This window comes from Macrobrachium nipponense, chromosome 39, assembly GCF_015104395.2.
Source record: "Macrobrachium nipponense isolate FS-2020 chromosome 39, ASM1510439v2, whole genome shotgun sequence".
Taxonomy (NCBI): Eukaryota; Metazoa; Arthropoda; class Malacostraca; order Decapoda; family Palaemonidae; genus Macrobrachium; species Macrobrachium nipponense.
In genome coordinates, this window is record NC_061099.1 from 13,765,450 (window position 1) to 13,789,152 (window position 23,703).

The following is a 23,703-nucleotide window of genomic DNA, read 5'->3' on the forward strand; positions in this document are numbered from 1 at the left end:
GTTGTATTCTACATGAAATTGCGCACATTTTCATATGTAAAACTTTATGTAACGGCTAATTTAAAATGGTGCAAACATTACCACAATCGCACGTATGATTTTTTCGGAAGAGTTACCGCTCGGTTTGGCGGACGTAAAGAAAATGTTATTTTTTTCATAAATTTCACCATAAATCGAAATATTGTGCTAGAGACTTCCAATTTGTTGCAAAATGAAGGTAAATGATTGAATATTACTAGAATATAAGCAAGTTTTACTTACAATTGGTTTTTCGTTTTTCACCATTTCGGTAGAATCAAATTTGACCGAAGGTTGAAATTTTGGCAATTATCTCATATTTATATGAAAATATCTCAAAACTGATAAAAGCTACCAACCTGGGGTTGTTTTTAGCAAACCATGGGGTTTGTTTTTAAAAGAAGGTTATATTGTGCATGAAAATTGCGCACATTTCCATATATAAAACTTTATATAACGGCTAATTTTAAAAATGGTGCAAACATTACCACAATCGCATGTATGATTTTTTTCGGAAAGAGTTACTGCGCGGACGTAAGGAAAAAGTTTTTTTCATAAATTCACCATAAATCGAAATATTGTGCTAGAGACTTCCAATTAGTTGCAAAATTAAGTTAAATGATTGAATATTACTAAAATATAAGAGTTTTAGCTTACAATTGCGTTTTTCGACCATTTCGGTAGAGTCAAAGTTGACTGAAGGTTGAAATTTTGGCACTTATCGTTATTTATATAAAAATATCTCAAAACTGATAAAAGCTACAATCATGAGTATTTTATTGTTGTATTCTACATAAAAATGGCGCACATTTTCTATATAATACTTCATGTAACGGCTAATTTACAATGGTACAAAATTATGTTAAAGTGACGAAATAATTTCCGAGATGTGTCACAGATACTTTTTAGTGCGGCAAGAAAGAAATTCGCGCTTGCGCGCCTGCGTAACGATTGTAAACAAAACAACACCTTGATCCGTGAACTCCCAGCATCCTCCAAGGCGCGTCATTCAAAAGTTTTAGGCTGGTAGGCCTATAAGTATTTTTCCGCGAATTTAAAAAAAAACTTTTGTAAGTCGACGTAAAATACGTCCAGTCGGCGTAAGAGGGTTAAGTTGGGAGCAATTTCTTGGAATTTGGATGTAGTTCTGAAGTGGTTGTCAGGGGACTCTTATGAACCCCTCTGCTTGGTGTCTGTAAGGAACCACACTAAAAGGACCCTTTTTCTGATAGCTCAGGCGACCGCCAGAAGGGTCAGCGAATTACAAGCTATAGACGAGAGTAGGGGTCTCTCAAGGTGGCGCGGTCTGCTCTCTATCCTTGGGTTTTCTGGCAAAGAACAAGGATGTGAACAAACCTTGGCCACGTTCTTTTATGATTAAGAATCTTACGGATTTCATAGGACCAGAGGAGGAGGAGCGTCTTCTTTGTCCAGTAAGAGCATTACGCTATTATTTGAATAGAACAGACAAGATTAGAGGACCTGCAAGTAATCTATGGTGTATGGTGAAGGCTCCGTCTCAACAGATGTTTAAGAACGCCATTTCCTTTTTCCTCAGGAACTTGTTAATGGAGGCAGACTCTCAACTCCAGGAAGAAGTGTTACCCTCCATTAAAGCTAAGGCTCATGAAGTGAGAGGCGTGGCGACGTCTCCAGCTTTTAGGCATAATATGTCCTTAATAGTTATTATGAACTCTACATTTTGGAAATGTAGGTCACTTTTTTCTATGCATTATCTGAAAGACATAGAAACGGTTTATGAGAATTGCTCCACATTGGGTCCGTAAGGAACTAGCTGTTCCTTGACTATCCTCTGTTGTCTTGATTATTGGTGATGAGTTTTGGGAAGCTTGGGGTTACCTGTTACCCGGAGTACTCGCCAATCTTATGGTAGGGTATCACTGGAATTTTTTTTTTTTTTTTTTTTTTTTTTTTTTTTTTTTTTTTTTTTCTATTGGTGTAGTTTTGTTTGTGTGTTTTATCTGGTCTAAGCCCAGGGCAAGGGCATCAATAAATAACTTCCTCCAATCATCGGTGAACCTCCATGACTGAGAAGTTATTTCCCACCAAAGTAGGGGGGATCATTGGCCAAACTGCCACGCCTCCTACAGGTCAAGAGAGCTACGACCTGAGGCAGTTTTGATCTGCAACGCTTTCTTACCAGGTAAGGTACACTAAGTATTTGATAAATACTTGCAGTATTTCTATATTGAGTATTAATATACATATAATGTCTTCAATGTAGAGCATGTCCATGATTCGCACCTCCATGAGAGTGGAATCAGCTACAGGTAATTACTTGGTAAGTTACATGTGTAAAAATGACATTTTTATAATAAAATTAGATTTTACACATACCAAGTAATTTACCATAAACTTAGAGTTTACACTTACTTACCAAGTAATTATCTGATTAAAGCCCTTCCCTCCACCCCACAGATGGACATGGCAGGCCAAGTGAATTGGTTCTCTCTGCACTTTTGTACCTATCGGTCCCGAAAGTTGGCACAAAAAAATTAAGTTCATTTCATCTCTCTACCCCAAAAGTGGGCAGGGCGCTTGTCACCTACAACGGCAGCAGGAACTGGTACCGGAACTGGAGCGGCAACATACTCAGGAACAGGAGGCTGGGCAGGAACTGGCAGCATTCTCTGCACAGGAGGCAGGTCCAGGGGAGAGCTCTTGGGACACCGGAAGTCATGGATTTCAAAATTTTAACTGTTGAACGGGTGAGAGTTTAGCTATGTAATTACTGGGTCAGTATATGTAAAACCTCATTTTATTATAATATTATCATGTTTCAACTTCCTGTAGAAGTACAGAAAATCTCATTTTATTATAAAAATATCATGTTTCAACTTCCCGTAGAAGTACAGAAAAAAATTTTTCTTACACCACGTGCATTTGCATATCTTCCTCTTTTCTTGAATTGGCCAACCTTAAAGTTTTCCCAGTCTTGGGGTGTGTGTAATAGTGTAGTATATTTAGCCTGTCCTGTAAGGGTTAATGCATCACTAAATGTACAAGGGTTTTATCTGAAATAGATGACTTTCAACTATAGATTTATATAATCTATTATCCAGTCACTGCATATGCATAGTAAAATCCATCATAGCTGCATTTTCATTAATGGGTGACCATTTTTCTTTTTTATATTACAGGCCTGTATTATTTGATTTTGTGAGTGACCCTGTAGAAAACTTCAAACATGCCAAAAATCCTATAGTTAACTATCAAGATCCGAACTTGAATGTGTCAATCCCTGTATTTTCCATCCATGGTAATCATGATGACCCATCAGGTAAGTAGAAATTTTATATTTGTTCCGATACATATACAAACCTTTAACAATAGGAAGGTACTTAGCGGCAGCTGAACCGGTCGTAAGCTTCGAACAAGGGGGTTCGGTAGTTAACTACTTGTCCGGCAGTTGGCGGTCAGCTTGACTGCGAGGAGAGGAGCCACTTTGCTTTTGGCCGCGCTAGTGGATGGACGTGTTGCTCGTCTCTCTGCCCGCTTCAGTTGTATGCTCTGTTTTCTTCACTTTGTGAAGGCTGTTTATCATTTTCTTTTACTCAGTGTGAATGTACAAAGCCTGCGTAAGTACGTATCTTTGTTTTGTATTTCATTCTCAGTGAATTTTGCAAGTGATTATGGATTCCCAAGAGCCGGAGAGACCCCCCCTCGCCCCCATCAGCCGCAGATTGTGCCCTGGTGTGGAGGGCCGTAAGTGTGGGACCTTCCGATCATCTGTTGAGGTTGATCCTCATGAGTTTTGTACTCGGTGTAGAGGGCGGGAATACTCTCGCACCAAGACGTGATGTTTGTGTGTTTTGGTCGGAGGAGCAGTGGGAGCACTATGGGTGGAGGACACATCTTCCTCTTTTCTCCCTCCATCTCAGCTCTCTCGTATGGCTCCTTCCCCTTCGGGGGAGGTTTCTCACTCCTCCTCTCTCGATCAGTCGAGCGTGGAGCGGGGGGCGAGATACCCTGACATCCAGTCGTACTAGAGGTCCTCTGTTTGCTCAGGGTGGGAACTGTTCCCCCCCCGGGCGAGGGGAGACCCCCACTAACTCACCCGACTTTTCCTTCCTCAGATCTGCTTGCCACGGGGGACGATCTCGGACGGGCCTGGTACTTGCTGGGGCTGCGAGGGACACCGACGGTCCGGGGCTGCTGAGTCACCTGGCGAGAGGGGCCATGCCGGTAACACACGGGCCGACCACTACGACTACCACGACAGTGTCCACGCCTGGCTACGCTGCTCCGCCGCACCTGGTGTACACCCAGCACGTAGCCACGGTGACCCCTACAGCTGCTGTGCAGGCGCCGCTGCCGGAGGTTATGATGACCGCTGTGATGCTGCCACCTGACTTTGCCGCTCCTGCTGCAGCCCCTGACTTCCAGTGTCCCAAGAGCTCTCCCCTGGACCTGCCTCCTGTGCAGAGAATGCTGCCAGTTCCTGCCCGGCCTCCTGTTCCTGAGTATGCTGCCGCTCCAGTTCCAGTACCAGTTCCTGCTGCCGTCGTTCCTGCCGGTGGTGTTGCTGCTCCCACCCCAGGTCCTTCCGGACAGGTGCAGCAACTGCCCCGGCTCCGTCCTGGATGGAAGACCAGCCGGTGGTGGTGAGGAAGCTGACGAAGAAGAAGAAGAAGAAGAGGAAGGTGTCATCGTCGTCTTCGTCGTCATCGTCTGCCACCGATTCCCCTTCAACTTCTAAGGCCCCACAGCCGAAGAAGAAGAAGGTTGCTTCCTCCCCCCTGAGAAAGCTCACTCTGAGACTTCTAAGGGTTCGTCCCACTCCGGTGGGACGGTTGGGAATTCCGCTGATCCTCCTGTTCCTTTGGGAACGGGGCCTGTCTCTCCTTCCGCAAGGAAGAAGACGGGGACCGGAGGAGTGCCGGCTAAGACCGGTACCTCCTCGCCTGGCGCCAGAGGTTCTGCCATGGTGCCAGGTACGGTTTCGGCCTCTCGTTCGCAAGAGTCACCGATTGTACGGTCACCTGCGGATGACTACAGCCAAGACCCAGGCAACCGATTCCTCTGGGCGCCAGGATCCAGGCACGGAACGGAAGACTGGCGGGGGTCGCTCAGGCAACTCCCACCAGACCAGTGATCACTCTCGCGGCGATACTCTGGTACCCAGGGTTGACGCGACGGTCCCAGACCGCTCGCAGGCTGAGGTGAGGAAGCGGTCCTCTCGGTCGCCTGAACCAGCCTCGGCTGGTCCAAGTGGTGTGATGCACTGTGACGACAGGCCTCGCTCCCACCGCGACAGCGGACTCTGCAGGTCCCCTGACCGCCGCTCCTACCGGGACCGGGCGGAGAGTGGGACCAGCAGCAGCTCTTCTGATGCTCGGGACCGTCGCCGCTGTTCTCGGTCCTGCCGCTCGACGAGGCCTGCAGCTCGATCGCCACCGCGGGTTGGTGATCACCTGCAGCCCCTTCAGCAAACTGGTTCTGCCGGTGGGCATGGGGGGAGCGTCAGGTCTTCCTCTCCGATCCCTTCAACTTCCTCGGGCTTCACCGGGAAGAGCGAGGCGATCAGGATTGATCGCGAGGGGTGCGCTCCTCGTGATCCCTCCACGACGCCCTATGAACCTGGCACGGTCTTAGGACCGACCAGATCGTATGCGCAAGTGGCAGGAGGAGACCAGGAGGGGTCTGTTGTGGTTCCTCCTGTGGAAGGAGGAGGGTCTCTGGAGGCATTCTCGCTGGACGGGCTTAACGGGCCGTCTTCACAGGATATAGTCACTCCTGAGATCCAGAGGTCGTTCGCGGAGGTTATTGTGCTGATTCGTCAGCACAACGACCTCGGGGAAGGATCACCGCTCCCACCCTCCGAGCCCACATCAGGCTTGGAGTCGTTCTGGGGACCTAAGAAGGAACCCAGGACGACGGTTGGTCTGCCGCGATCGGCCTTGGCTGACAGCGTGCTGAGCCAAGTGGATGCTCTCGTCTCCAGACAGGTGGGTTCGCTTTGGTCCGGAAGGTCTTCTAAGCTCCTTCCTCCACCTCTACTGCGACAGAGGCGCTTCTACGTGCCTTCAGAGGACCCTCTGCCACCCAAACAGGTTAACCCGGAGCTAGCTAGGCTAACTCCGGGGGGGTGTCTGCCGCAGCTCCTGTCGGAGAACCTCTGGTTCTCACAGCAAGAGGCACTTGCTTTGGAATCTTCCGCAATGGCAGCATTCCAAGCAGTCTCCTGGATCGACCTGTGGTCCCTCACAGTTTTGAAAGCCACGGCCTCCTTGGGGAACATCACTCCTGAAGGGGACCCGGCTTTTTTGAGACTCTGCCAGTCTGAGGTAGGGCATCTCCTACCTGGCCCACCATACGGCTAACCTGTGAGCCAACCTGGTTCTCCGGCGTAGAGATGCTGTTCTTACCCGAGTGACCAGGGTGGCTGGGCGTGAGGTAGCCCTGGGTCTTCGCAACGGACCGGTGCGGAGTTCCTCCTTTCTCTTCCCCAGAGAGATGGTGGACGCTGCGGTGGAACAGCTGCGCACTGACAACAGTGACCATCTTGATCAACAGGCAATCTCCAAGGTGGCTGGGCAACCTCGGACGACTGCGGCTAAGCCCAAGAGTTTAGCTAGCGCTTCCTCTGCAGCCAAGACGATCACCTCGTCGAAGCCGAGAGGAAAGACTGTGCCTTTGACTTCTGCTGTAAGGAGTGATCGCAACCAGCCCTCCTCCCAGTCCTTCTCTCGAGGAGGCTCTGGGAAGAAGAAGTCGAAGAGAGGAGGGAAACGCTAGGGACGGCGTTCCCCCTCACCTGCTGCCGGAAGTGGGAGGGTGCCTGGCAAGCCATTGGGCAACATGGCAGCGCTACGGTGCGGAGACCTGGATAGTGAACGTCCTTCGGGAGGGATATCTACTACCCTTCGAGTCTCGGCCACCCCTCACCTCCAACCCGGTCCATCTGCAAACCTATGTTCATGGCTCGACCAAGGACATGACGCTTCGGCAGGAAGTAGAAGCCATGCTGAGCAAACGTGCTGTGGAGATCGTATGGGATCAGTCGCCGGGCTTCTACAGTCGACTCTTCCCGGAGGAGAAGTCCTTGGGGAGGCTGGTGCCCGGTGACAGATCTCTCCCTTGAACCGATTCATTCGCCAGACTCGGTTCACGATGGAAACAGCATGTTCAGTGCTCGATTCCATCAGGGAGAACGACTTCATGCTTTCGGTGGATCTGAAAGACGTGTATATCCAGATACCCATCCATCAATCCTCCAGGAAGTACCTCTGCTTCATACTCGACGGGACGGTGTACCAATTCAGGGCACTTTGTTTCGGTCTCTCAACTGCCCCACAGGTGTTCACGCTGGTGTCAGCTTGGGCCCACTCGGTAGGGATACGTCTTCTTAGGTATCTCGACAATTGGTTAGTCCTGGTGAGCTCCCGGTTGCAGTTTCTGCAGAACAGAGATCGACTCCTCAAATTCTGCGGCGATCTGGGGATCGTAATGAATTACCTCGAGCCCAAGCAGAGGATGAAGTACCTGGGCATGCTGATCGACACGGTAGTAGGACGAGTCTTCCCCGCGGATTTGCGGGTCAGCAGGTTCAGGGAGGCAGTAAGGCAGTACCTGTCTCTACAGGAGCAACCAGCTCAGCAGTGGCAGGTCGTGATCGGTCACCTGTCGTTTTTTGAGAAGCTAGTCCCTCAGGGGCGTCCTCAACACCCCCCCCCCCCCCCCCCCGAGATGTTGCAGTTTTCAGACACGTCAACCGAGGGATAGGGCACACACCAGGAGGAGTTGCTGACTGCAAGTGTGTGGGACCATCACGACAAGCACCTTCACATCAACGTCCTGGAGCTCAAGGCAGCGTTCCACGCTCTCCAAGAGTTCTGGGACTGTCTGGTGGGACACTCGGTGGTGTTGATGAGCGACAACACCATGGTAGTGGCATACATCAACAAGCAGGGGGGCTTAGTGTCCCTCCCGCTGCACCAGTTGACGTTGCAGGTGCACGAGTGGGCCGTGGCACACTCAGTAGAGCTGTCGGCCTGCTACATTCCAGGTAAGAGGAATGTAGTAGCTGACAAGCTCAGCTGTCGGGATCAGGTGATAGGAACCGAATGGTCCCTTCATCCAGACGTGGTGGAAAGGCTCTTCAACCTGTGGGGGCGTCCGGTCGTGGATCTGTTCGCCACCCAGCACAACAGAAAACTCCAGGTTTTCTACTCAGTTGTGCCGGACCCATGGGCAGCTGCAGAGGACGCTCTTCAACATCCGTGGGACAACCTCTTCGTGTATGCCTTTCCCCTGTTCTGTCTGATTCACAAAGTGATCAGCAGGGCGCTGATCACCGCGAACCCTCGGATGATCCTGGTGGCACCCAAACGGCGGTACCCGGATGTCTTCATGGCTGGCTGTTATCCACCATCTCTTGCAAGCGAGAGGCTTTTCTCGCAGCGCAGCAACAGAGATGGCTGGATACCTCAGATAGTCCTCTGCAGCTGTCTACCAGGGGAAGTGGTCTGTCTTCTGTGGTTGGTGTCGTGGACGGGTGGGTCTCCCCTCTCAGAGCCACTCTTCAGCAGGTAGCGGATTTCCTCGTCTTCCTTCGCCAAGAGAAGCTCCTCTCCGTCTCTGCAGTTAAAGGATACAGAGCCGCCCTGGCCCTAGTCCTTGAACTGCGAGGTGTGGATATTTCCTGTTCTTTCGAGATCTCCCTCCTGATGAAGAGCTTCGAGAGGTCTTGCCCACCCAGGGAACTCAGGCCCCCGGGGTGGGATGTGACTCTCGTCCTTAGGGGTTTGACTCACAGACCCTTCAAGCCACTCCGAGTGTTGTCAGACAGGGATCTGACCCTCAAGACCCTCTTCCTGCTGGCCCTGGCATTGGCGAAGAGGGTAGGGGAACTTCATGGTCTTTCCTTCGATGTCAAGCATTCCAGGGGATGGGGATCCGTGACACTCAATTTTGTCCCGAACTTCGTAGCGAAGACTCAGAATCCTTTTGTCCCTGACGACCGGTTCGAGTCTTTCACGATCCCCTTCCTAAAGGTTTTCACCGATAATGATGCGGATGAGATGCTGCTTTGTCCTGTGAGGGCGCTACGGCACTATCTAAAGAGAACTCAGCACCTCAGGCCTGAGTGTCGACGCCTCTTTGTTAGCACCATGGTTACCAAGAAAGAAGTTTCCAAAAACTCTCTTTCTTTCTGGCTGCGTGAGGTGATCAGGAGGGCGTACGACGCGGATGGTAATGACGACACCCGTACCCTTCGTCCGAGAGCCCACGAAGTCAGAGGTATTGGTCCAACCTTTGTGTTCCGCAAGAACTTCTCCCTGGCGCAGGTTCTGAAGGCAGGGGTTTGAGCCAACCAGACCACCTTCACTTCATTCTACCTTCACTTCATTCTACCTTCGGGATATCACCCACAGGTCCTTGTACACTTTTTTCTTGGGACCCGTGGTGGCTGCTCAACAAGTTGTGTAGTCTACCCAGCACCCGAGTGGACAGAACAGCATCGCATCCTTGTGTGACTGCATGAATGGATGAGTGAAAGAGAGTGTGACTGGCTTCTCTTCCTCCTTCGTTCTTCTCCTCTACCTGTGGGCAGAGGGTCGCGGTCGTCACTACGCTGAACAGGAGGCCGATGCAGGTAAGCTACACAACTGAGCTCCATCCTATCCCTTTCAGTAGGGATAGGAGTGTTTATCCACCACTCCTCAACAAGGGGGGGAGTGGAAGCCAACAAGAGACAAACCCATGACTTCATTTTGGCTCTTGAAGTAGGAACTAGTTCTTGCCTTTTGCTCTTTATAAGAGGTACGCTTGCCTCCCTCTTATAAATTTGGTCCAGAAGTCTGACCACTGATCCTGCGGTGCACACCCCGATCAGCTGGGCAGAGGCTAGGTTTCCTCCCTCTGCTCTTACGACCAGGGAGGGAACCAAGGTAGGACGAACACCAGTCTGTTCATAAGACTCAGATTCCACCCACCAAGAAGTGAGTCTTCCTATTGTTAAAGGACCGAGGGTTTGTATACGTATCGGAACAAATAACAATTTGTCGAAAATTGTATTTTTCCTAACTATACAAACCTGAGGTCCTTTACAAATAGTCCCACCTCATGCCACCCCTCACTCTGCGTTTCCTGGGCCTAAAGCAAAGTGACTCCTCTCCTCGCAGTCGAGCTGACCGCCAACTGCCGGACAAGTAGTTAACTACCGAACCCCCTTGTTTGAAGCTTACGACCGGTTCAGCTGCCGCTAAGTACCTTCCTATTGTTAAAGGACCTCAGGTTTGTATAGTTAGGAAAAATACAATTTCTGACAAATTGTTATAATTCATGGGCATTTCCCCTTCCCAGCTACTGGCACCCATATTATTAGCAGAAAGATTTAAAAGCCATTAGAGGCCTTCTGATGCCTTATGCCCTGCCTTTTGCATGGGCAGTCATATGTTCATAGATTGATGCATCATGCTGTACATTATTTCATGGAATCGTTGGTAAATTAGTTAGTATCATGAATTATATTACTCTGCGTGTATTATAATTATTATCTTTGATTTTCCTTTAGGCATGGGTCAGTTTTGTGCCTTGGAGATGCTGTCAACAGCTGGTCTTGTTAATTACTTTGGTCGCACCACAGATCTTAATGAAATCAGTATATCACCAATTTTGCTGGAGAAAGGACGAACCAAATTGGCCTTGTATGGTCTTTCATCAGTTAAGGATGAGAGATTGTTTAGATTGTTTGGAAATGACAAGGTACAGTAAAAAAAGTTTTGTGCCTCCTCAGATTTATGTTTGAATAAATATTTCTGGTTTGTTATTTGCATTAATGAGCAAAGGTGTACTGTAGGTTTAATGTTGGTAAGGGATATCCTATTATGTAGAAGAAATCTGGTTTGTTCCTACACAATATACAAACCCTCAGTCCTTTACATAAGGAATTACTTTCAGTGTAGGCTGGAATACAGCCGTTAAATCTTGAACAAGGTGATTAATCAGTAACTACCAATGAAGAAGTATTTGTTCCGACACGTAATACAAACCCTCGGTCCTTTACATAAGGAATTACTTACGGCATAGCTGGAATTACGGCCGTTGAATCTCGAACAAGGTGGTTAGGCAGTAACTTCCGTGTGTCACGCGGGTAGGCTAGCCTGCCCGGATGTAAACACTCCACTTTGCTTTCGGCCGTCTTCTGATGAAGACGTGTGTTTGTGAGCTCCGGCTGACTGGTCATTGATCTTTTTTCCCGATGGGATCCTTTTGCTTTATTTTTGTTTTTTAAATAAATGTGTATATACTGTGTTTGATATTAATACTAAACAAGGGTTTATCCTTGTTTTTCAATTAATATACAAACTCACTCTTTGTGATAGCCTTTATAACCGCCCCTCTACTTGTGTTAAGAGTTGGCAGCAAAGGTATGCCAACATATGTACATTCTTTCACCCTTTAACACTGGTTCAGACCGGTATGAGGATGAGAGATGTATTTAACGCGAGGATGAGACATGTATTTATTGTGAGTAATATTGATCCTGTTACGAGACGTGTATTCATCCGGAAATTATGCTTACGTTTGGGAATTACCAAGGGAACTTCAAAGGTTTGTACTTATTTTGTTTTTATGGTAATTTCTCTTCTCCTTCGTCCTTTCGCTTATTATCGGCAGAAGGTAGAAGAATGGGCAGATGGTGTTGACGTTGGGGATCTCCTCTCACTTCGGAGGGCGGTGCCCTAGGATGCGGGAGGAGTATCCTCATTACTTTAATCATTTTTTCCTTATTTTGCAGACTGACAGTGGTGATTGTGTTTACAGCAGTATTGGTTGGATAGCTCTTTGTTTTGGTTATCCTAACCTTCAATTTGTACCTATGACTCGTAGCATGTTGCGATGCAGATCCTCGAGTGTGTGTACTGATCCCCTGCTGGTAGTCATATTCTTTTACCACTACTACCCCGGAGTTATGTCACTGGACAAAGCTGTCATGGCCCCGTGATGTTTATCTACTCCTGATGGTAGAAGTCTGGCAGAATTTGGAGGAACCGAAGAGGAAGAGAGCTCGTCAAGGGTCGTCATCCTCCTCTTCGAGATCACCATATTTTCATGCCTCCACCCCTTCGACTTTTAAGGCTTTGTCCTAGAAGAGAGGGTGGTTTCCCCCCCCCTAAGAAGGCTCGTCACGGGACTTCTAAGGGTCTGTCTCGCTCCGGTGAGACAGGTGGGTCTTCCGCTGGTCCTCCCGTTCCTCCGGGAAGGGGGCCCGTCTCTCCTTCCTCAGGGAAGAAGAAGACGGGGACCATGGAGGTACCAGCCACCGCTGGTACCTCCCTTCTTGGTTCCAGAGGTTCAACCTCCGGACTGGGAACTGTCTCGGCCGCTCGCTTGCGAGCGTCACCGAGTGTATGGTCACCTATGTGCAGCCAAGGTCCAGACTACTGAGTACGCTCACCGTGTCATCAGGTACCCATGGTTGATGTGACGTTCCCGTGGGTCCATGCACGCAGAGACCGGTGGAGGCGGGCCATCCAGCCCTCTTTTAAGTCATTTCTTTCTTTCAGAGAGGTTTCGGCCTCAATGAGGATTTGGAAGAGTCGGAGGACAGTATCGGCTGTCTCCTGTCAGGTGCTCGCTCAGCCCCACCCAGACGACAGTCGCGTTCGCGCGACCGACCAGTCTCGGTGGTGATAGACGCTTCACCTGACAGGTAAAAGTTTCATAACCCTTCTCGAGGAAGCGTTCTCTCCACTGCTGCTCCCGCTGGTCCCCCTCCGGACAGTGTCAGTTTGGGCCGTGTTGCTACTGAAAGCCCCAACTCCGTCCTGGATGGAGGACCTGTCGGTTGTCCTGAGGGAGCTGGCAAAAAGGAAGTCCAAGAAGAAGAGGAAGGTGCCGTCGTCGTCTCTACTGCCCCTTCCCCTTCGAATTCCAAGGTCCCCCAGCCGAGGAAGAAAAAGGTGGCCTTGCCCCCCCAGCCCCCCCCCTCCCCCTCCCCCAACCCCCCGGAGTCTCGCACAGAGACTTCTAAGGGTCTGTCTCGCTCCGGTGAGACAGGTGGGTCTTCCGCTGGTCCTCCCGTTCCTCTGGAAACCGGGCCTGTCTCTTCTTCCCCAGGGAAGAAGAAGACGGGGACTGTAGGTACCGGCGACGCCAGTACCTCTGCTCCCGATTCCAGAGGTCCCACCCCCGGACCAGGAACCGTCTTGGCCGCTCGCTTGCGAGCGTCACCGAGTGTATGGTCACCTATGGGTGACTGTGCAGCCAAGGTCCAGACTGCTGAGTACACTCACCGTGTCAGGACCCAGGCACGGAGCGGAAGGATGGTAAGAGTTGCTCACTCGCAGCGATCGCCCGGTACCCATGGTTGACATGATCCCCCCCGTTCCAGCCAGATGTTCACGTAGCAAGGCGGGAAAGAGGTCCCCCCCCCCCCCCTTGCCTGGACCTGGTCCAGCCTCCCCTGGACCTGGTCAACCTCCCCTGGACCTGGTCCAACCTCCCCTGGACCTGGTCCAACCTCCCCTGGACCTGGTCCAGCCTCGCCTGGTCACGTCGAAAGGACGGTGCACGCTCTCACCACGTTAGTGGACACTACCAGTCACCCAACCGTCGCTCCCACCAGGACCGGACGGCCCGCACGACTGGTAGCAGCTCCCCTGACGCATGATACCGACGCTACCGTCCTCGGTCCAGCACTTCTCCGGAAGGAGACCGCTGGTCCAGACCTGCAGCTCGATCGCCATCTTGGTTGGTGATCGCCTGCAGTCCTCCCAGCCTACCGGTTTCCGCTGGTAGGCAAGGGAGGAGCACTCGTAGCAGCTCCCCTGACGCAAGAGACCGATGCTCCATCCTTGGTCCATCGCTTCTCCACAAGAAGACTGCTGGTCCAGACCTGCAGCTCGATTGCCACCGGGGGTGGGTGATTGCCTGCAGTCCTCCCAGCCTACTGGTTCTGCTAGTAGGCAGGGTAGTAGTAGCGTCAGGTTTCCCTCACCTGTCCCTTCAACCTCCTCAGGCTTCACCGGGAGGAACGAGGCGAACAGGAGTTACTATGATGAATGCCTTCTTACATTCTGTCACGAGCCTGGTTCGGTCTTGGGACCAACAGATCCTTGCTCAAGTGGTTGGAGGAGATCGTGGGGCCTGGCGAGGACGATGACGCTTCCCAGGCTCTTGGAGTGACCTTCACCGCTGTTCAAGTGACGGTCCCGCTGGACCGCGCACTCAGAGACCTGGGTGGGCTCCCCCTTCGGTTCTCTTGAGAGGTTTCGACCTTGACGAGGACTGGGACGCGTCAGAGGACAGTATCAGCTCTCTCCTATTAGGTGCACGCTCAGCCCCACCCAAACGACGATCACGGCGGCGGCAGATGTTTAGCCTACAGTACGAGTTTTGTAACCCTCCTCGGGAAAATGTTTTCTCCAGACAGTAACGTTTTTCTAGACTCTGAGCGGCCATCACCGCACGGTAATGGCTGCCCGTACTCGCTTCTCCGACTGCTAGTTCCGCTGGGAAGGCGAGCGAGAGCGTCCAATCTTCCTCCCCCATTCCCTCTCCCTATGGCTGCAGGGGAAGGGGAGGGATCCTGCAGAGCATTCTCCGTAGGATTCCGCGTCAGGGACTGCGTTCCTGGAGGGACCTTCGGGTCCTACCGGACGTAAGTCCCCATCGTTGAGGAAGGATCTTGCCCTATCCACGATTTCTACGGGAATCGGGAGGACCACTACCCGATGATCGTCTGACAAATTCGGGGGGTTATAGCACTCTCTGAGTGTTCTGGTCTTCTAAGATCTGCAAACACTTGGGTGAAACCACGGTCCAGAGGGGGCGACAAGAATCCCAGATAATTGTTACTACGATAATCGGGAATCTCACCGAATGCTTGAATTCCTGGAATTTCTAGCGTTCGAAGGAAGTCCTGCTGCTTAAGGAAGAATATCTCGGGAGGGGCTCAGCCTGGATGGACCTGACAGTCCGTCGCCTCAGTAGGCGGCCAACCCTGGGATAGAGAAGAACGGGTGGGAGCATCCAGTTCGGCTTGAACTATTGTCTTCGGTATCCTGTTATCACCATAGAAGTCTTCCTTCGGGAAAACTTCACCTTCGCTCTCTTCATTAGAGAATGAAGGGGGGTCGGCTTCTTGTCCTTATTCTTGTTCCTCGAATGGAAGAGAATTTAGGCTGGAGGTCTATGTATAGGAACCTACAAATATACTATGTATATTGCCTTCGCGACATGCTTCTGTTATCGGTTGAATTGTCCGAGGTGTAGGCACATACCGTACTTAACTCTACGGGTTGTGACCGAGACAAATCGAATCTTCTTAATTGAACTACAACTCGGGACTGCCCTGCAACCTCCCAGGAGTTACCAGTTTTGATTTTGAGATACTTGTGGTATTGTTACAACAACAACACCACAGCATTTGCATTTACTGAAATCCGTTTCGGTTAAAATGCAAATGCTCGAGCGTATTTTTTTGCGCTCGATGGTTCTAGCCGAACGCATTCCTTCTTGGAATGGATTACCTGGCAACTCAGGATGATGAGTAAGCGAGAACTAGCGGTGTACAGGCTGCCTGCCAGCCCTGCCTGCCACAGCCCAGTACCAACTGGCTCTCTGAGATAGTACGGTCGGATATTGTCTCTCTCCTCTGCAATGATTGACTACCTCTCCTCTGCAATGATTGACTACCGAACTGAATCTCTGCCCAGCAATCACAGACGTAGTTCTCTGGTTGGCTGGAATTCTTGCATACGTGTATGACCATCTCTACTGCATCGCCTTTGCCGTTGTAGGAATTTTCAGACAGAAGAGATATCTCACTAGACTCGTTATCATCTTTCTGTTTACTGCACGGTAATGGAAGTCTGTAGTCTAGTCTCCCGCTGCATTGCACCTGCCGCTGCGATGACGCAGAATGATTTCTTTCAGACATCTGAGTTTGTCTTCTAAATTATTGGCGTGTTCCTGTACCCATAAGTATCGACATCCACCATGGAGTGTTGGTGTCTTTATCCACTGCAGAGACAACGAGACCATGAGAGACTTCGCTGCGGTGGGATAGACCAGTGGTTGGGTTATGGCCATCACTCGAAGAATATGTCGGACAGGAAGATTGATAGATTATTGCGACCATATCTTTCTTTCCCTTCGGGACTGCCCACAGGTCCTTGGAACCTCATTTCCCTGGACCAGTGGTGGGTGCTTGCAAGATGTGTTTGCTTACCCAGCTCCTTCAAGAGGACAAGTTGCATCTCGTCCATGGTGTGCAGTTGTAGATGTAACAAGGATGCGAGAGTGACTGGCTCTCCCACTTCCACGCCTCGTCCGTCCACTCGTCTTCCCTTCGGGTTGAGGATAGGACTCGAACTCACACTGGCTGGTCAGATGATTGATACGGTAATCTTATACATAAGCATCCTTTTTATGTTTTTTATCAGAATCGTTGAAGCAATCCTGCTCCTTCCTCTAGGGAGGGGAGGAAGGAGACTGACAATCAAGTTGTCAGAGGCAGCAGGGCACTCATCCTCGCTCTTACAACCAGGAGTAACCTAGGTGCGCAGAACTCCAGTCAGTTCGAGAGGCTCACTCAGATTCCTCCCACCAATCAGTGAGTCTTCCTTATGTAAAGGACCAAGGGTTTGTATTACGTGTCAGAACAAATCACAATATTTTGTAAATTGTATTTTTCCTAACTATACAAACCTGAGGTCCTTTACATATATGCCCACCTCATGCCACCCCTCAATCTGAACCTGGGCCGAAAGGCAAAGTGGAGTGTTTGCATCCGGGCAGGCTAGCCTGCCTCACGGTAGTTACTGCCTAACCTCCTTGTTCAAGATTCAATGGCCGTAATTCCAGCTATGCTGTAAGTAATTCCTTATGTAAAGGACCTCAGGTTTGTTTATTTAGGAAAAATACAATTTACTTCCAAAAATTGTGATTTTATAGCACTACACAAGCACCATTAACCTTATCAGCCGATAACCAGTGACTCGTGGACTGATGCGCTCTAATTGTCTCAAGTGCTGAAATGGCAACAGTATGTACTTGACTTTATATCCAAATTTTTGTAAATGGAATCAACATTTTCAGCAGTAAAACAAAGTTATCCACTTAGGATTTTATGTTATAATGATGTGTGTCAGAATGGTCTAGCACAATATGTTAACTGGTAGTTTTCAAGTATTGATTTGTCTTTTATTTTGCTATGGGTACACATACTTCCTTGTTGGATGAGCAGTTTTTGCGCTCGGCTACCAATCCGGTGGTCCGAAGTTCGATCCTCTGCTCAGCCAACGTGGAATCAGAGGAATTTATTTCTGATGATGGATATTAATTTCCCGATATAATGTGGTTGGGATCCCACAACAAGCTGTAGGTCCCGTTGCTAGGTGACTAATTGGTTCCTAGCCATGTAAAAATACCTAATCTTTTGGGCCACCCCTAGGACAGCTGTTAATCAGCTCAGTGGTCTGGTTAAACTAAGATATATAGTACTAGTGCTATAGGTATAGTGTACAGTATATTAACACAGCTGAGGTTTGTTTTGATATTCTTATATGAAAATTGTTGTAGTCATGTTAGGTGTTGTTTCCAGATTTATTCTTTTCTTTGCCAGGATTGTTTTCTGAGAGCAGAACTTTGCTTAGTAAAATAGATTTATTACCAATTAACTGGCAAATAAAAATGAATATTTATACAGAATCCGCAAATAGAATAATGAAAACAAAATATAAAAAACAAATACAGGCAGTCCCGGGCTTAAGAAAACCTTACTTTTAATGCTTTGGGTTTATTAAAAACTATGTAAACTGCATTTTTATTGCATTTTTCATAAAAAACCTTCAAATATTGATTATTTTGCATTTATTTTTTGGGTCACATTTCATCAACCAGATCGGCGTTGTAAGCGTCGTAACCCTGGAGCATGTGTCGTAAACCTTGAAATAATTTCTGATGAATATAATTGAAAAGCGTTGTAACCTCGGAGTGTCGTAAGCTGAACCTGTCGTAAGCCGGGGACTGCCTGTAATGTACTTAAATACCAATACTACACAGTACATAGTTAATGATGAATACATAGGTAAAATAATCAAAATAAGTACGTAAACAGAAATAACTTTTTTGAAAGCCAGCTCACTCGATTTAGGTGTCCACTCCACTCCCATGGTGGAGGTTGATGAAACAATATTTTAAAACAAAAATTCAACAAGAGCATCTTTTAACAATTTTAAGAGTTCTTTTTTCCAGCCCACAAATCCCAAGGCCTGTAACAGTTTGATTTATAGTTCACGGTTTAAGTAATTAATGACTTGCACAAGTATGCCACTTAATACAAGTTAGCCTTGGGCCACATTCCAGTTGCTTGTTATTTTTGTAACTCGTCCTTTTTGGCCTCAAGATGTATAAATCAATGATCTACATGTGACAAAAGTTTTTAGACATTTTGATAGACCATTGAATTTATATGGATTATTTTTGGTCATTGAAGTATGGTGTGTAGTTTAAGATAATTTGTTTATTTTTTAGCTCTTAAGTTATTTATGTAAAGTAAGTTTTTTTTTCATTCTCCAGGTAAAGATGCTTCGGCCTGTGGAAGCCATGGATGACTGGTTTAATGTCTTTGTTTTACACCAGAATCACACTAAGCATGGTATGACTAATTATATACCAGAGTCCTTTTTGGACCCATTTCTCGATCTTGTTATTTGGGGCCATGAACATGAATGCCTCATTGATCCTCGCCAGAGTGCTGATGATTCATTCTTTGTTGTGCAACCAGGTGAGATGTGAATTAAGGTCAAGGGAAGACCTTTAACTTTTGAGTACAGGCAGTCCCCGGGTTACGACGGGGGTTCTGTTTTTGAGATGCGTTGTAACCCGAAAATCGTCGTAAGCCGGAACATCACGAAAAATCCTAAGAAAACCTTACTTTGTTCCGACACGGCATACAAACCTTCGGTCCTTTTACAATAGGAAGGTACTAGCGGCAGCTGGATAGGTCGTAAGCTTTCGAACAAGGGGTTCGGTAGTTAACTGCTTGTCCGACAGGCGCGCGCGACTGGGAGGTAAACAAATCACTTTTGCTTTCGGTCTCCGCCTGGCGTGTAGACGTGTATCATCGCTCTCTGCCCGCTTCATCGTCGTTGCTTTCGCATGGTTGTGTTTTGTCTTTTTCTTTTTCTATTTATCTAGTGAAACTGAATTGTAAGTACAATCATTTCATATTTATTTCCATTGAATTCAATTGTGAATTAAAGGATCTTGGTTTCTCCACGCCCTCCGATTACCCGAGTGCCGGGACTGAAGGGCGTAAGTGCGGGAATTCATTTTTCCCAGAAATGATCCTCGTATTGTGTATGCTCGGTGCTGAGGCGGGAGAGCGCTCGCTCCGAGCTTATATTTTGGTTGAAAATGTGTAGATGAAAATCGTAAGTAAGTGCCCTTTTCATTTATATTTTTTTTTGACCTGTATGCTCGTTGCCGAGCGAATGCGCTCGGCACGAAAACTTATTCTGTATGGAAGTGGAATCGCAAGTACAGTATTCTTTTTCATTTTCATATATTTATTTTGATTGTAGCAATACTCATTTTGGTTTGGATCAGTTTCCGCTCTTACCCGGAAATTGATCCTTTCCCCTTTTTTTATTTTGAATGAAGTGAAATCGCAAGTGCAGTTCTTTTTCATTTTTCATATTTTATTTTATTGAGATTGCATTATTTACTTGGATACAATGTTTCCTGCTATTTCCCCGGGAATTGATCCTCCCTTTTTATTTTGTATGAAGTGAAATCGCAAGCGCAGTATTCTTTTTCATTTTCATGTATATTTTTGATGCATCAATTCATTATGGATCAAGGTTTCCGTTCATAATCGGGAATGGATCCTTTTACCCTTGCGCTCGGTACCGAGGGCGCAAATGCGCTCGATCCGAGCCTTATTCATTGTGAAGTGAATCGTAATGCAAGATTCTTTTTCATTTTCTTTTATTCCTTTTATTATTGATTGCATCAATATTATTTGGTTTTCAAGTTCCGCTCCGTCAGGGAATTGATCCTTATGCTCTTGCATTCGGGCCGAGGGCACGATTGCTCTCGGGCTCTTATTTTTATTTTTCTTGGGTTGGGTACATGGGTGCTGTGCATGGGGGTGGGGAACGAGAATTCCCCCCCCCCCCCCTCCCCCGCTCAGCTCCCACAGATGGCCCTTCCCCTTCGGGGGGGGGGGGGGGGGGGGGGGGGGGGGGGGGGGGGGGGGGGGGGTGGGGGAGGTTATCTGGGTTCTTCTCCTCGCCCCCGATCCGTCGAGCGCGGGGGAGGGCGCTCGGTGCCCGATATACAATTGTATTCGGGTCTTCCACTCGTTCGGTGTGGGCTCACCCCCCCGCGCGAGGGGACTTCCCCCCCACTAATCACTACTACTGTTATTTCCGCAGGTGCTATTGCCACGAGGGTGGACCTTGGTGAGGTATGGGCGTCCTTCCATTTGCAGGGCCGTTGCTAGTGTCCAGGGGCTGCGGTTCTATGTCTGGCCCTACTGCGGTCACCCATGGAGTGGTAGGACCGCTCCAGGTGACGACGTCCCTCCTCACCTGGTGTACTCGCCTCACGTGGTAACAGTCTTGCCTACAGCCGCTGTGAAGTGCCGTTCGCCGTACCGAGGGGGGGAGGGGGGGGGGCCGCCGCCGCCGCTCGTGGTTGCCGCGCTGCCGCGACCACACTTCCGCTGCCCTGCCCTAGAGCTCGCCCCCTGGATCTGCCGCCGGTACCAGGATGTTGCTGGCTGCTGCTCCACTTCCTGTGTTTCCGGTGCTGCTGCCCGTACCTGCCGATTCTGGGCTGACTGTCCATGCAGTTGCTGCGCTGGCTGTCCCTGCCGTTGCTGCGCTGGCTGTCCCTGCCGTTGCTGCGCTGGCTGTCCCTACCGATGCTGTGCTGGCTGTGCCTGCTGTTCCTGAGATGCCCATACCTGCTGACGTCGTCCCTGTTCGTGGTGGTACTACTCCAGACTTTGGTCTGTCTGTACAGGTGCGTCCGGGCCCTGTGGCTTCGTGGCTACAGCAGCCCGGGCTCCGCCCTGGATAGCAGATCTTACGTCTGTCCTGAGGAAGCTGACGAAGAAGAAGAGGAGGAAGGTGTCGTCGTCGTCGTCTTCATCTTCTTCTTCTTCGTCGTCGTCGGCTGCCGCCTCTTCCCCTTCGACTTCTAAGGCGTCACAGCCGAGGAAGAAGAAGGTTGCCTCCTCCCTCCTAAGAAGTCTCCCTCGGGAGCTTCTCGGGACCCGTCTCACCTCGGTGGACGGGAGGGTTCTTCCGCTGGTCCTCCTGCTCCTTCGGGAGCGGGGCCCGTCTCTTCTTCCGCAAGGAAGAAGAGACTACGGGGACCAGAGGGTACCGGCTAACACCGGTACTTCCTCGCCTGGTTGGTTTTTTTTTTCCCAAAAAGGTGGTTCTGCCACTGCATCAGGGTCCGTCTCGGCCTCTCGTTCGCGGGAGTGGTACCGAGTGTACGGTCGCCTACCAGCGACCGTGCAGCCAGGAACCAGACCTCTGTCGCCCGCTCAGCGTCAGGTTCACGGCACGGGGCGGAAGACTGGTGACAGCCGCTCACGCGACTCTCACCAGACCAGCTCTCGCTCTCGCGGCGACCAGCTGGCTACCTGGGGACGTGACGGTCCACGACGGCCACGGGGCTGAGGCTGGGAAGAGGTCCCCCCGTTCGCCGGTGCCAGCCACGGCTGAACCAGCGACGTGACGTGCCGTGAGGACAAGCACCGGTCTCACGTGACAGTGGAGCCTGCAGGTCGCCTGACCGTCGCTCTCACAGAGAGCGATCGGGTACGGCAACCAGCACCAGCTCTTCTGACACTCGAGATCGGGGCCGCTGTGCTCAGTTCCCAGCCCGTTCCTCCACAGCGAGACGGTTCGACCAGGCCTGCAGCTCGATCCGCCCACCGCGGGTTTGACGAATCGCCTGCAGCCCTCCAACGCCTGCCCTGGTTTCTGCAAAGCAGCGGAGGAGGGAGCGTCAGTCTGCCTCTCCCGTACCTTCAACCTCCCGGGGCGGGTACACCGGGTGAGGAGCGGAGGTTATTGAGGGAGTGAATCGTGAGGGGTGGCCCCGCCCCTCATGATCCACCACGACGCCCTACGTGCCAGGCACGGTTCTTGGACGTATGCGCAAGTGGATGGAGAAGACCGAGAGGGCTGTCGCTGTTCCCCCTTCTTAGGAGGAAGGTTCTCGGAATATGCTCTTGTTCGAAGGGCTTAACGGTCCTACTCTGCAAGATGCTGTGACTTCCGAGATCCAGAGGAACTTTGCCGAGGTTATGGCGCTGATTCGTCAGCACAACGACCTCGGGGTAAGGATCGCCGCTACCACCAGCAGAGCCACGTCTCGGCTGGAGTCGTTTTGGGTCCCGAGAGGGAACCCAAAAATCGACGGTGGGTCTGCCGCGATCGGAGCTTGCCGACTGTGTTGAACCAGGTAGTCTCTCGTCTCCGGACAAGAAGGCTCTCTCAGTTCTGGCCGGTCGAAAAAGCAATCTACTTCACCTCCTCTACTGCGACAGAGGCGTTTCTACGTGTCTTCGGACACCGTATTTGAATACCCCTTCGGTCCTCCTGAGAGGTTTCAACCTCGACGAGGACTGGAATGAGTCGGAGGACGGTATCGGCTCTCTCCTGTCAGGTGTCGATCAGCCCCACCCAGACGACGTTCACAGTGGCGGCAGACCCTTACCTACAGTAGGAGTTCGTAACCCACCTCGGGAAAACGTTTTCTCCTGACGATGCGTTTTCCCAGGCTCTTGAGAGGCCATCGCCGTAAGGCGATGGCTGCTCCTTTTCTTCTCCAACTGCTAGTTCCGCTGGGAAGGCGAGCCAGTATCCAATTCCTCCCCCATTCCCTCTCTCCTTACGGCTACGAGGGAAAGGGGAGGGATCCTACAGAGATTTCTCTAAGATCCCACGTTAGGGGCTGCGCTACCGGGGGGGGGGGGGACCTTCGGGTCCTACCTGACGTAAGCCCCGGTCGTTGAGGAGGGATCCTGCCCCTTTCTCGATTTCTACGGGAACGAGAGGACCACCAGCCGATATCGTTTGACGAATTCGGTGGGGGGTTTCGCAGAGTGCTTAGAATTCTACGGAATTCCTAGCGCACTCAGAGTGTTCGAGTTTTTTACGATCTCCAAACACTTAGGCGAGACCACGGTCCAAAGTGAGCGAGAATCCCCGATAATTGTTACACGATAATCGGGAACCTCGCTTATGCTCGAATTCCTGTAATTTCTAGCATTTGGAAGAAGACTGCTGCTGAAAGAAGAGTATCTCACAGTAGGCGATTAACCTGGAATAGAGAAGAACGGACGGGAACTTCCAGTTTGGCTTGAACTATCGTCTTCGGTATTCTGTTCACCATTGAAGCTTTCCTTTGGGAAAGACTTCTTCATCTCTTGACTAGAGAACGAAGGCGGTCGATCTCCAATCCTTATTCTCATTCCATCGAGAGGAAAAGAATTTAGGATGGAGGTCGTGGTACAGAACCTACAAAATATATACGTATATTACCCTCGACGGGATGATTCTTTTAACAGTTGAATTGTCCGGGGGGTAGGCGCATACCGTAGTTTAACTCTACGGTTTGTGACCGAGACGAATTGTATCTTAATTGAACTGCAACTCGGGGTTGCCTGCAACCTCCCAG

General features: G+C 50.0%; 2 protein-coding genes across 2 annotated transcripts in view; one reads left to right on the plus strand and one right to left on the minus strand.

The window, feature by feature from the left end:
• The window catches only part of LOC135209963 (double-strand break repair protein MRE11-like), a 185,147-nt gene that overhangs the window by 19,466 nt on the left and 141,978 nt on the right, over positions 1–23,703 (minus strand).
• Positions 1–23,703, plus strand: part of LOC135210142 (double-strand break repair protein MRE11-like) — a 71,088-nt gene that overhangs the window by 10,126 nt on the left and 37,259 nt on the right. Inside the window, exons 3-5 of the mRNA XM_064242961.1 lie at positions 3,180–3,319; positions 10,559–10,749; positions 18,574–18,781. Coding sequence (XP_064099031.1) covers positions 3,180–3,319; positions 10,559–10,749; positions 18,574–18,781 — 539 coding nt within the window. The remainder of the gene's footprint in view (positions 1–3,179; positions 3,320–10,558; positions 10,750–18,573; positions 18,782–23,703) is intronic.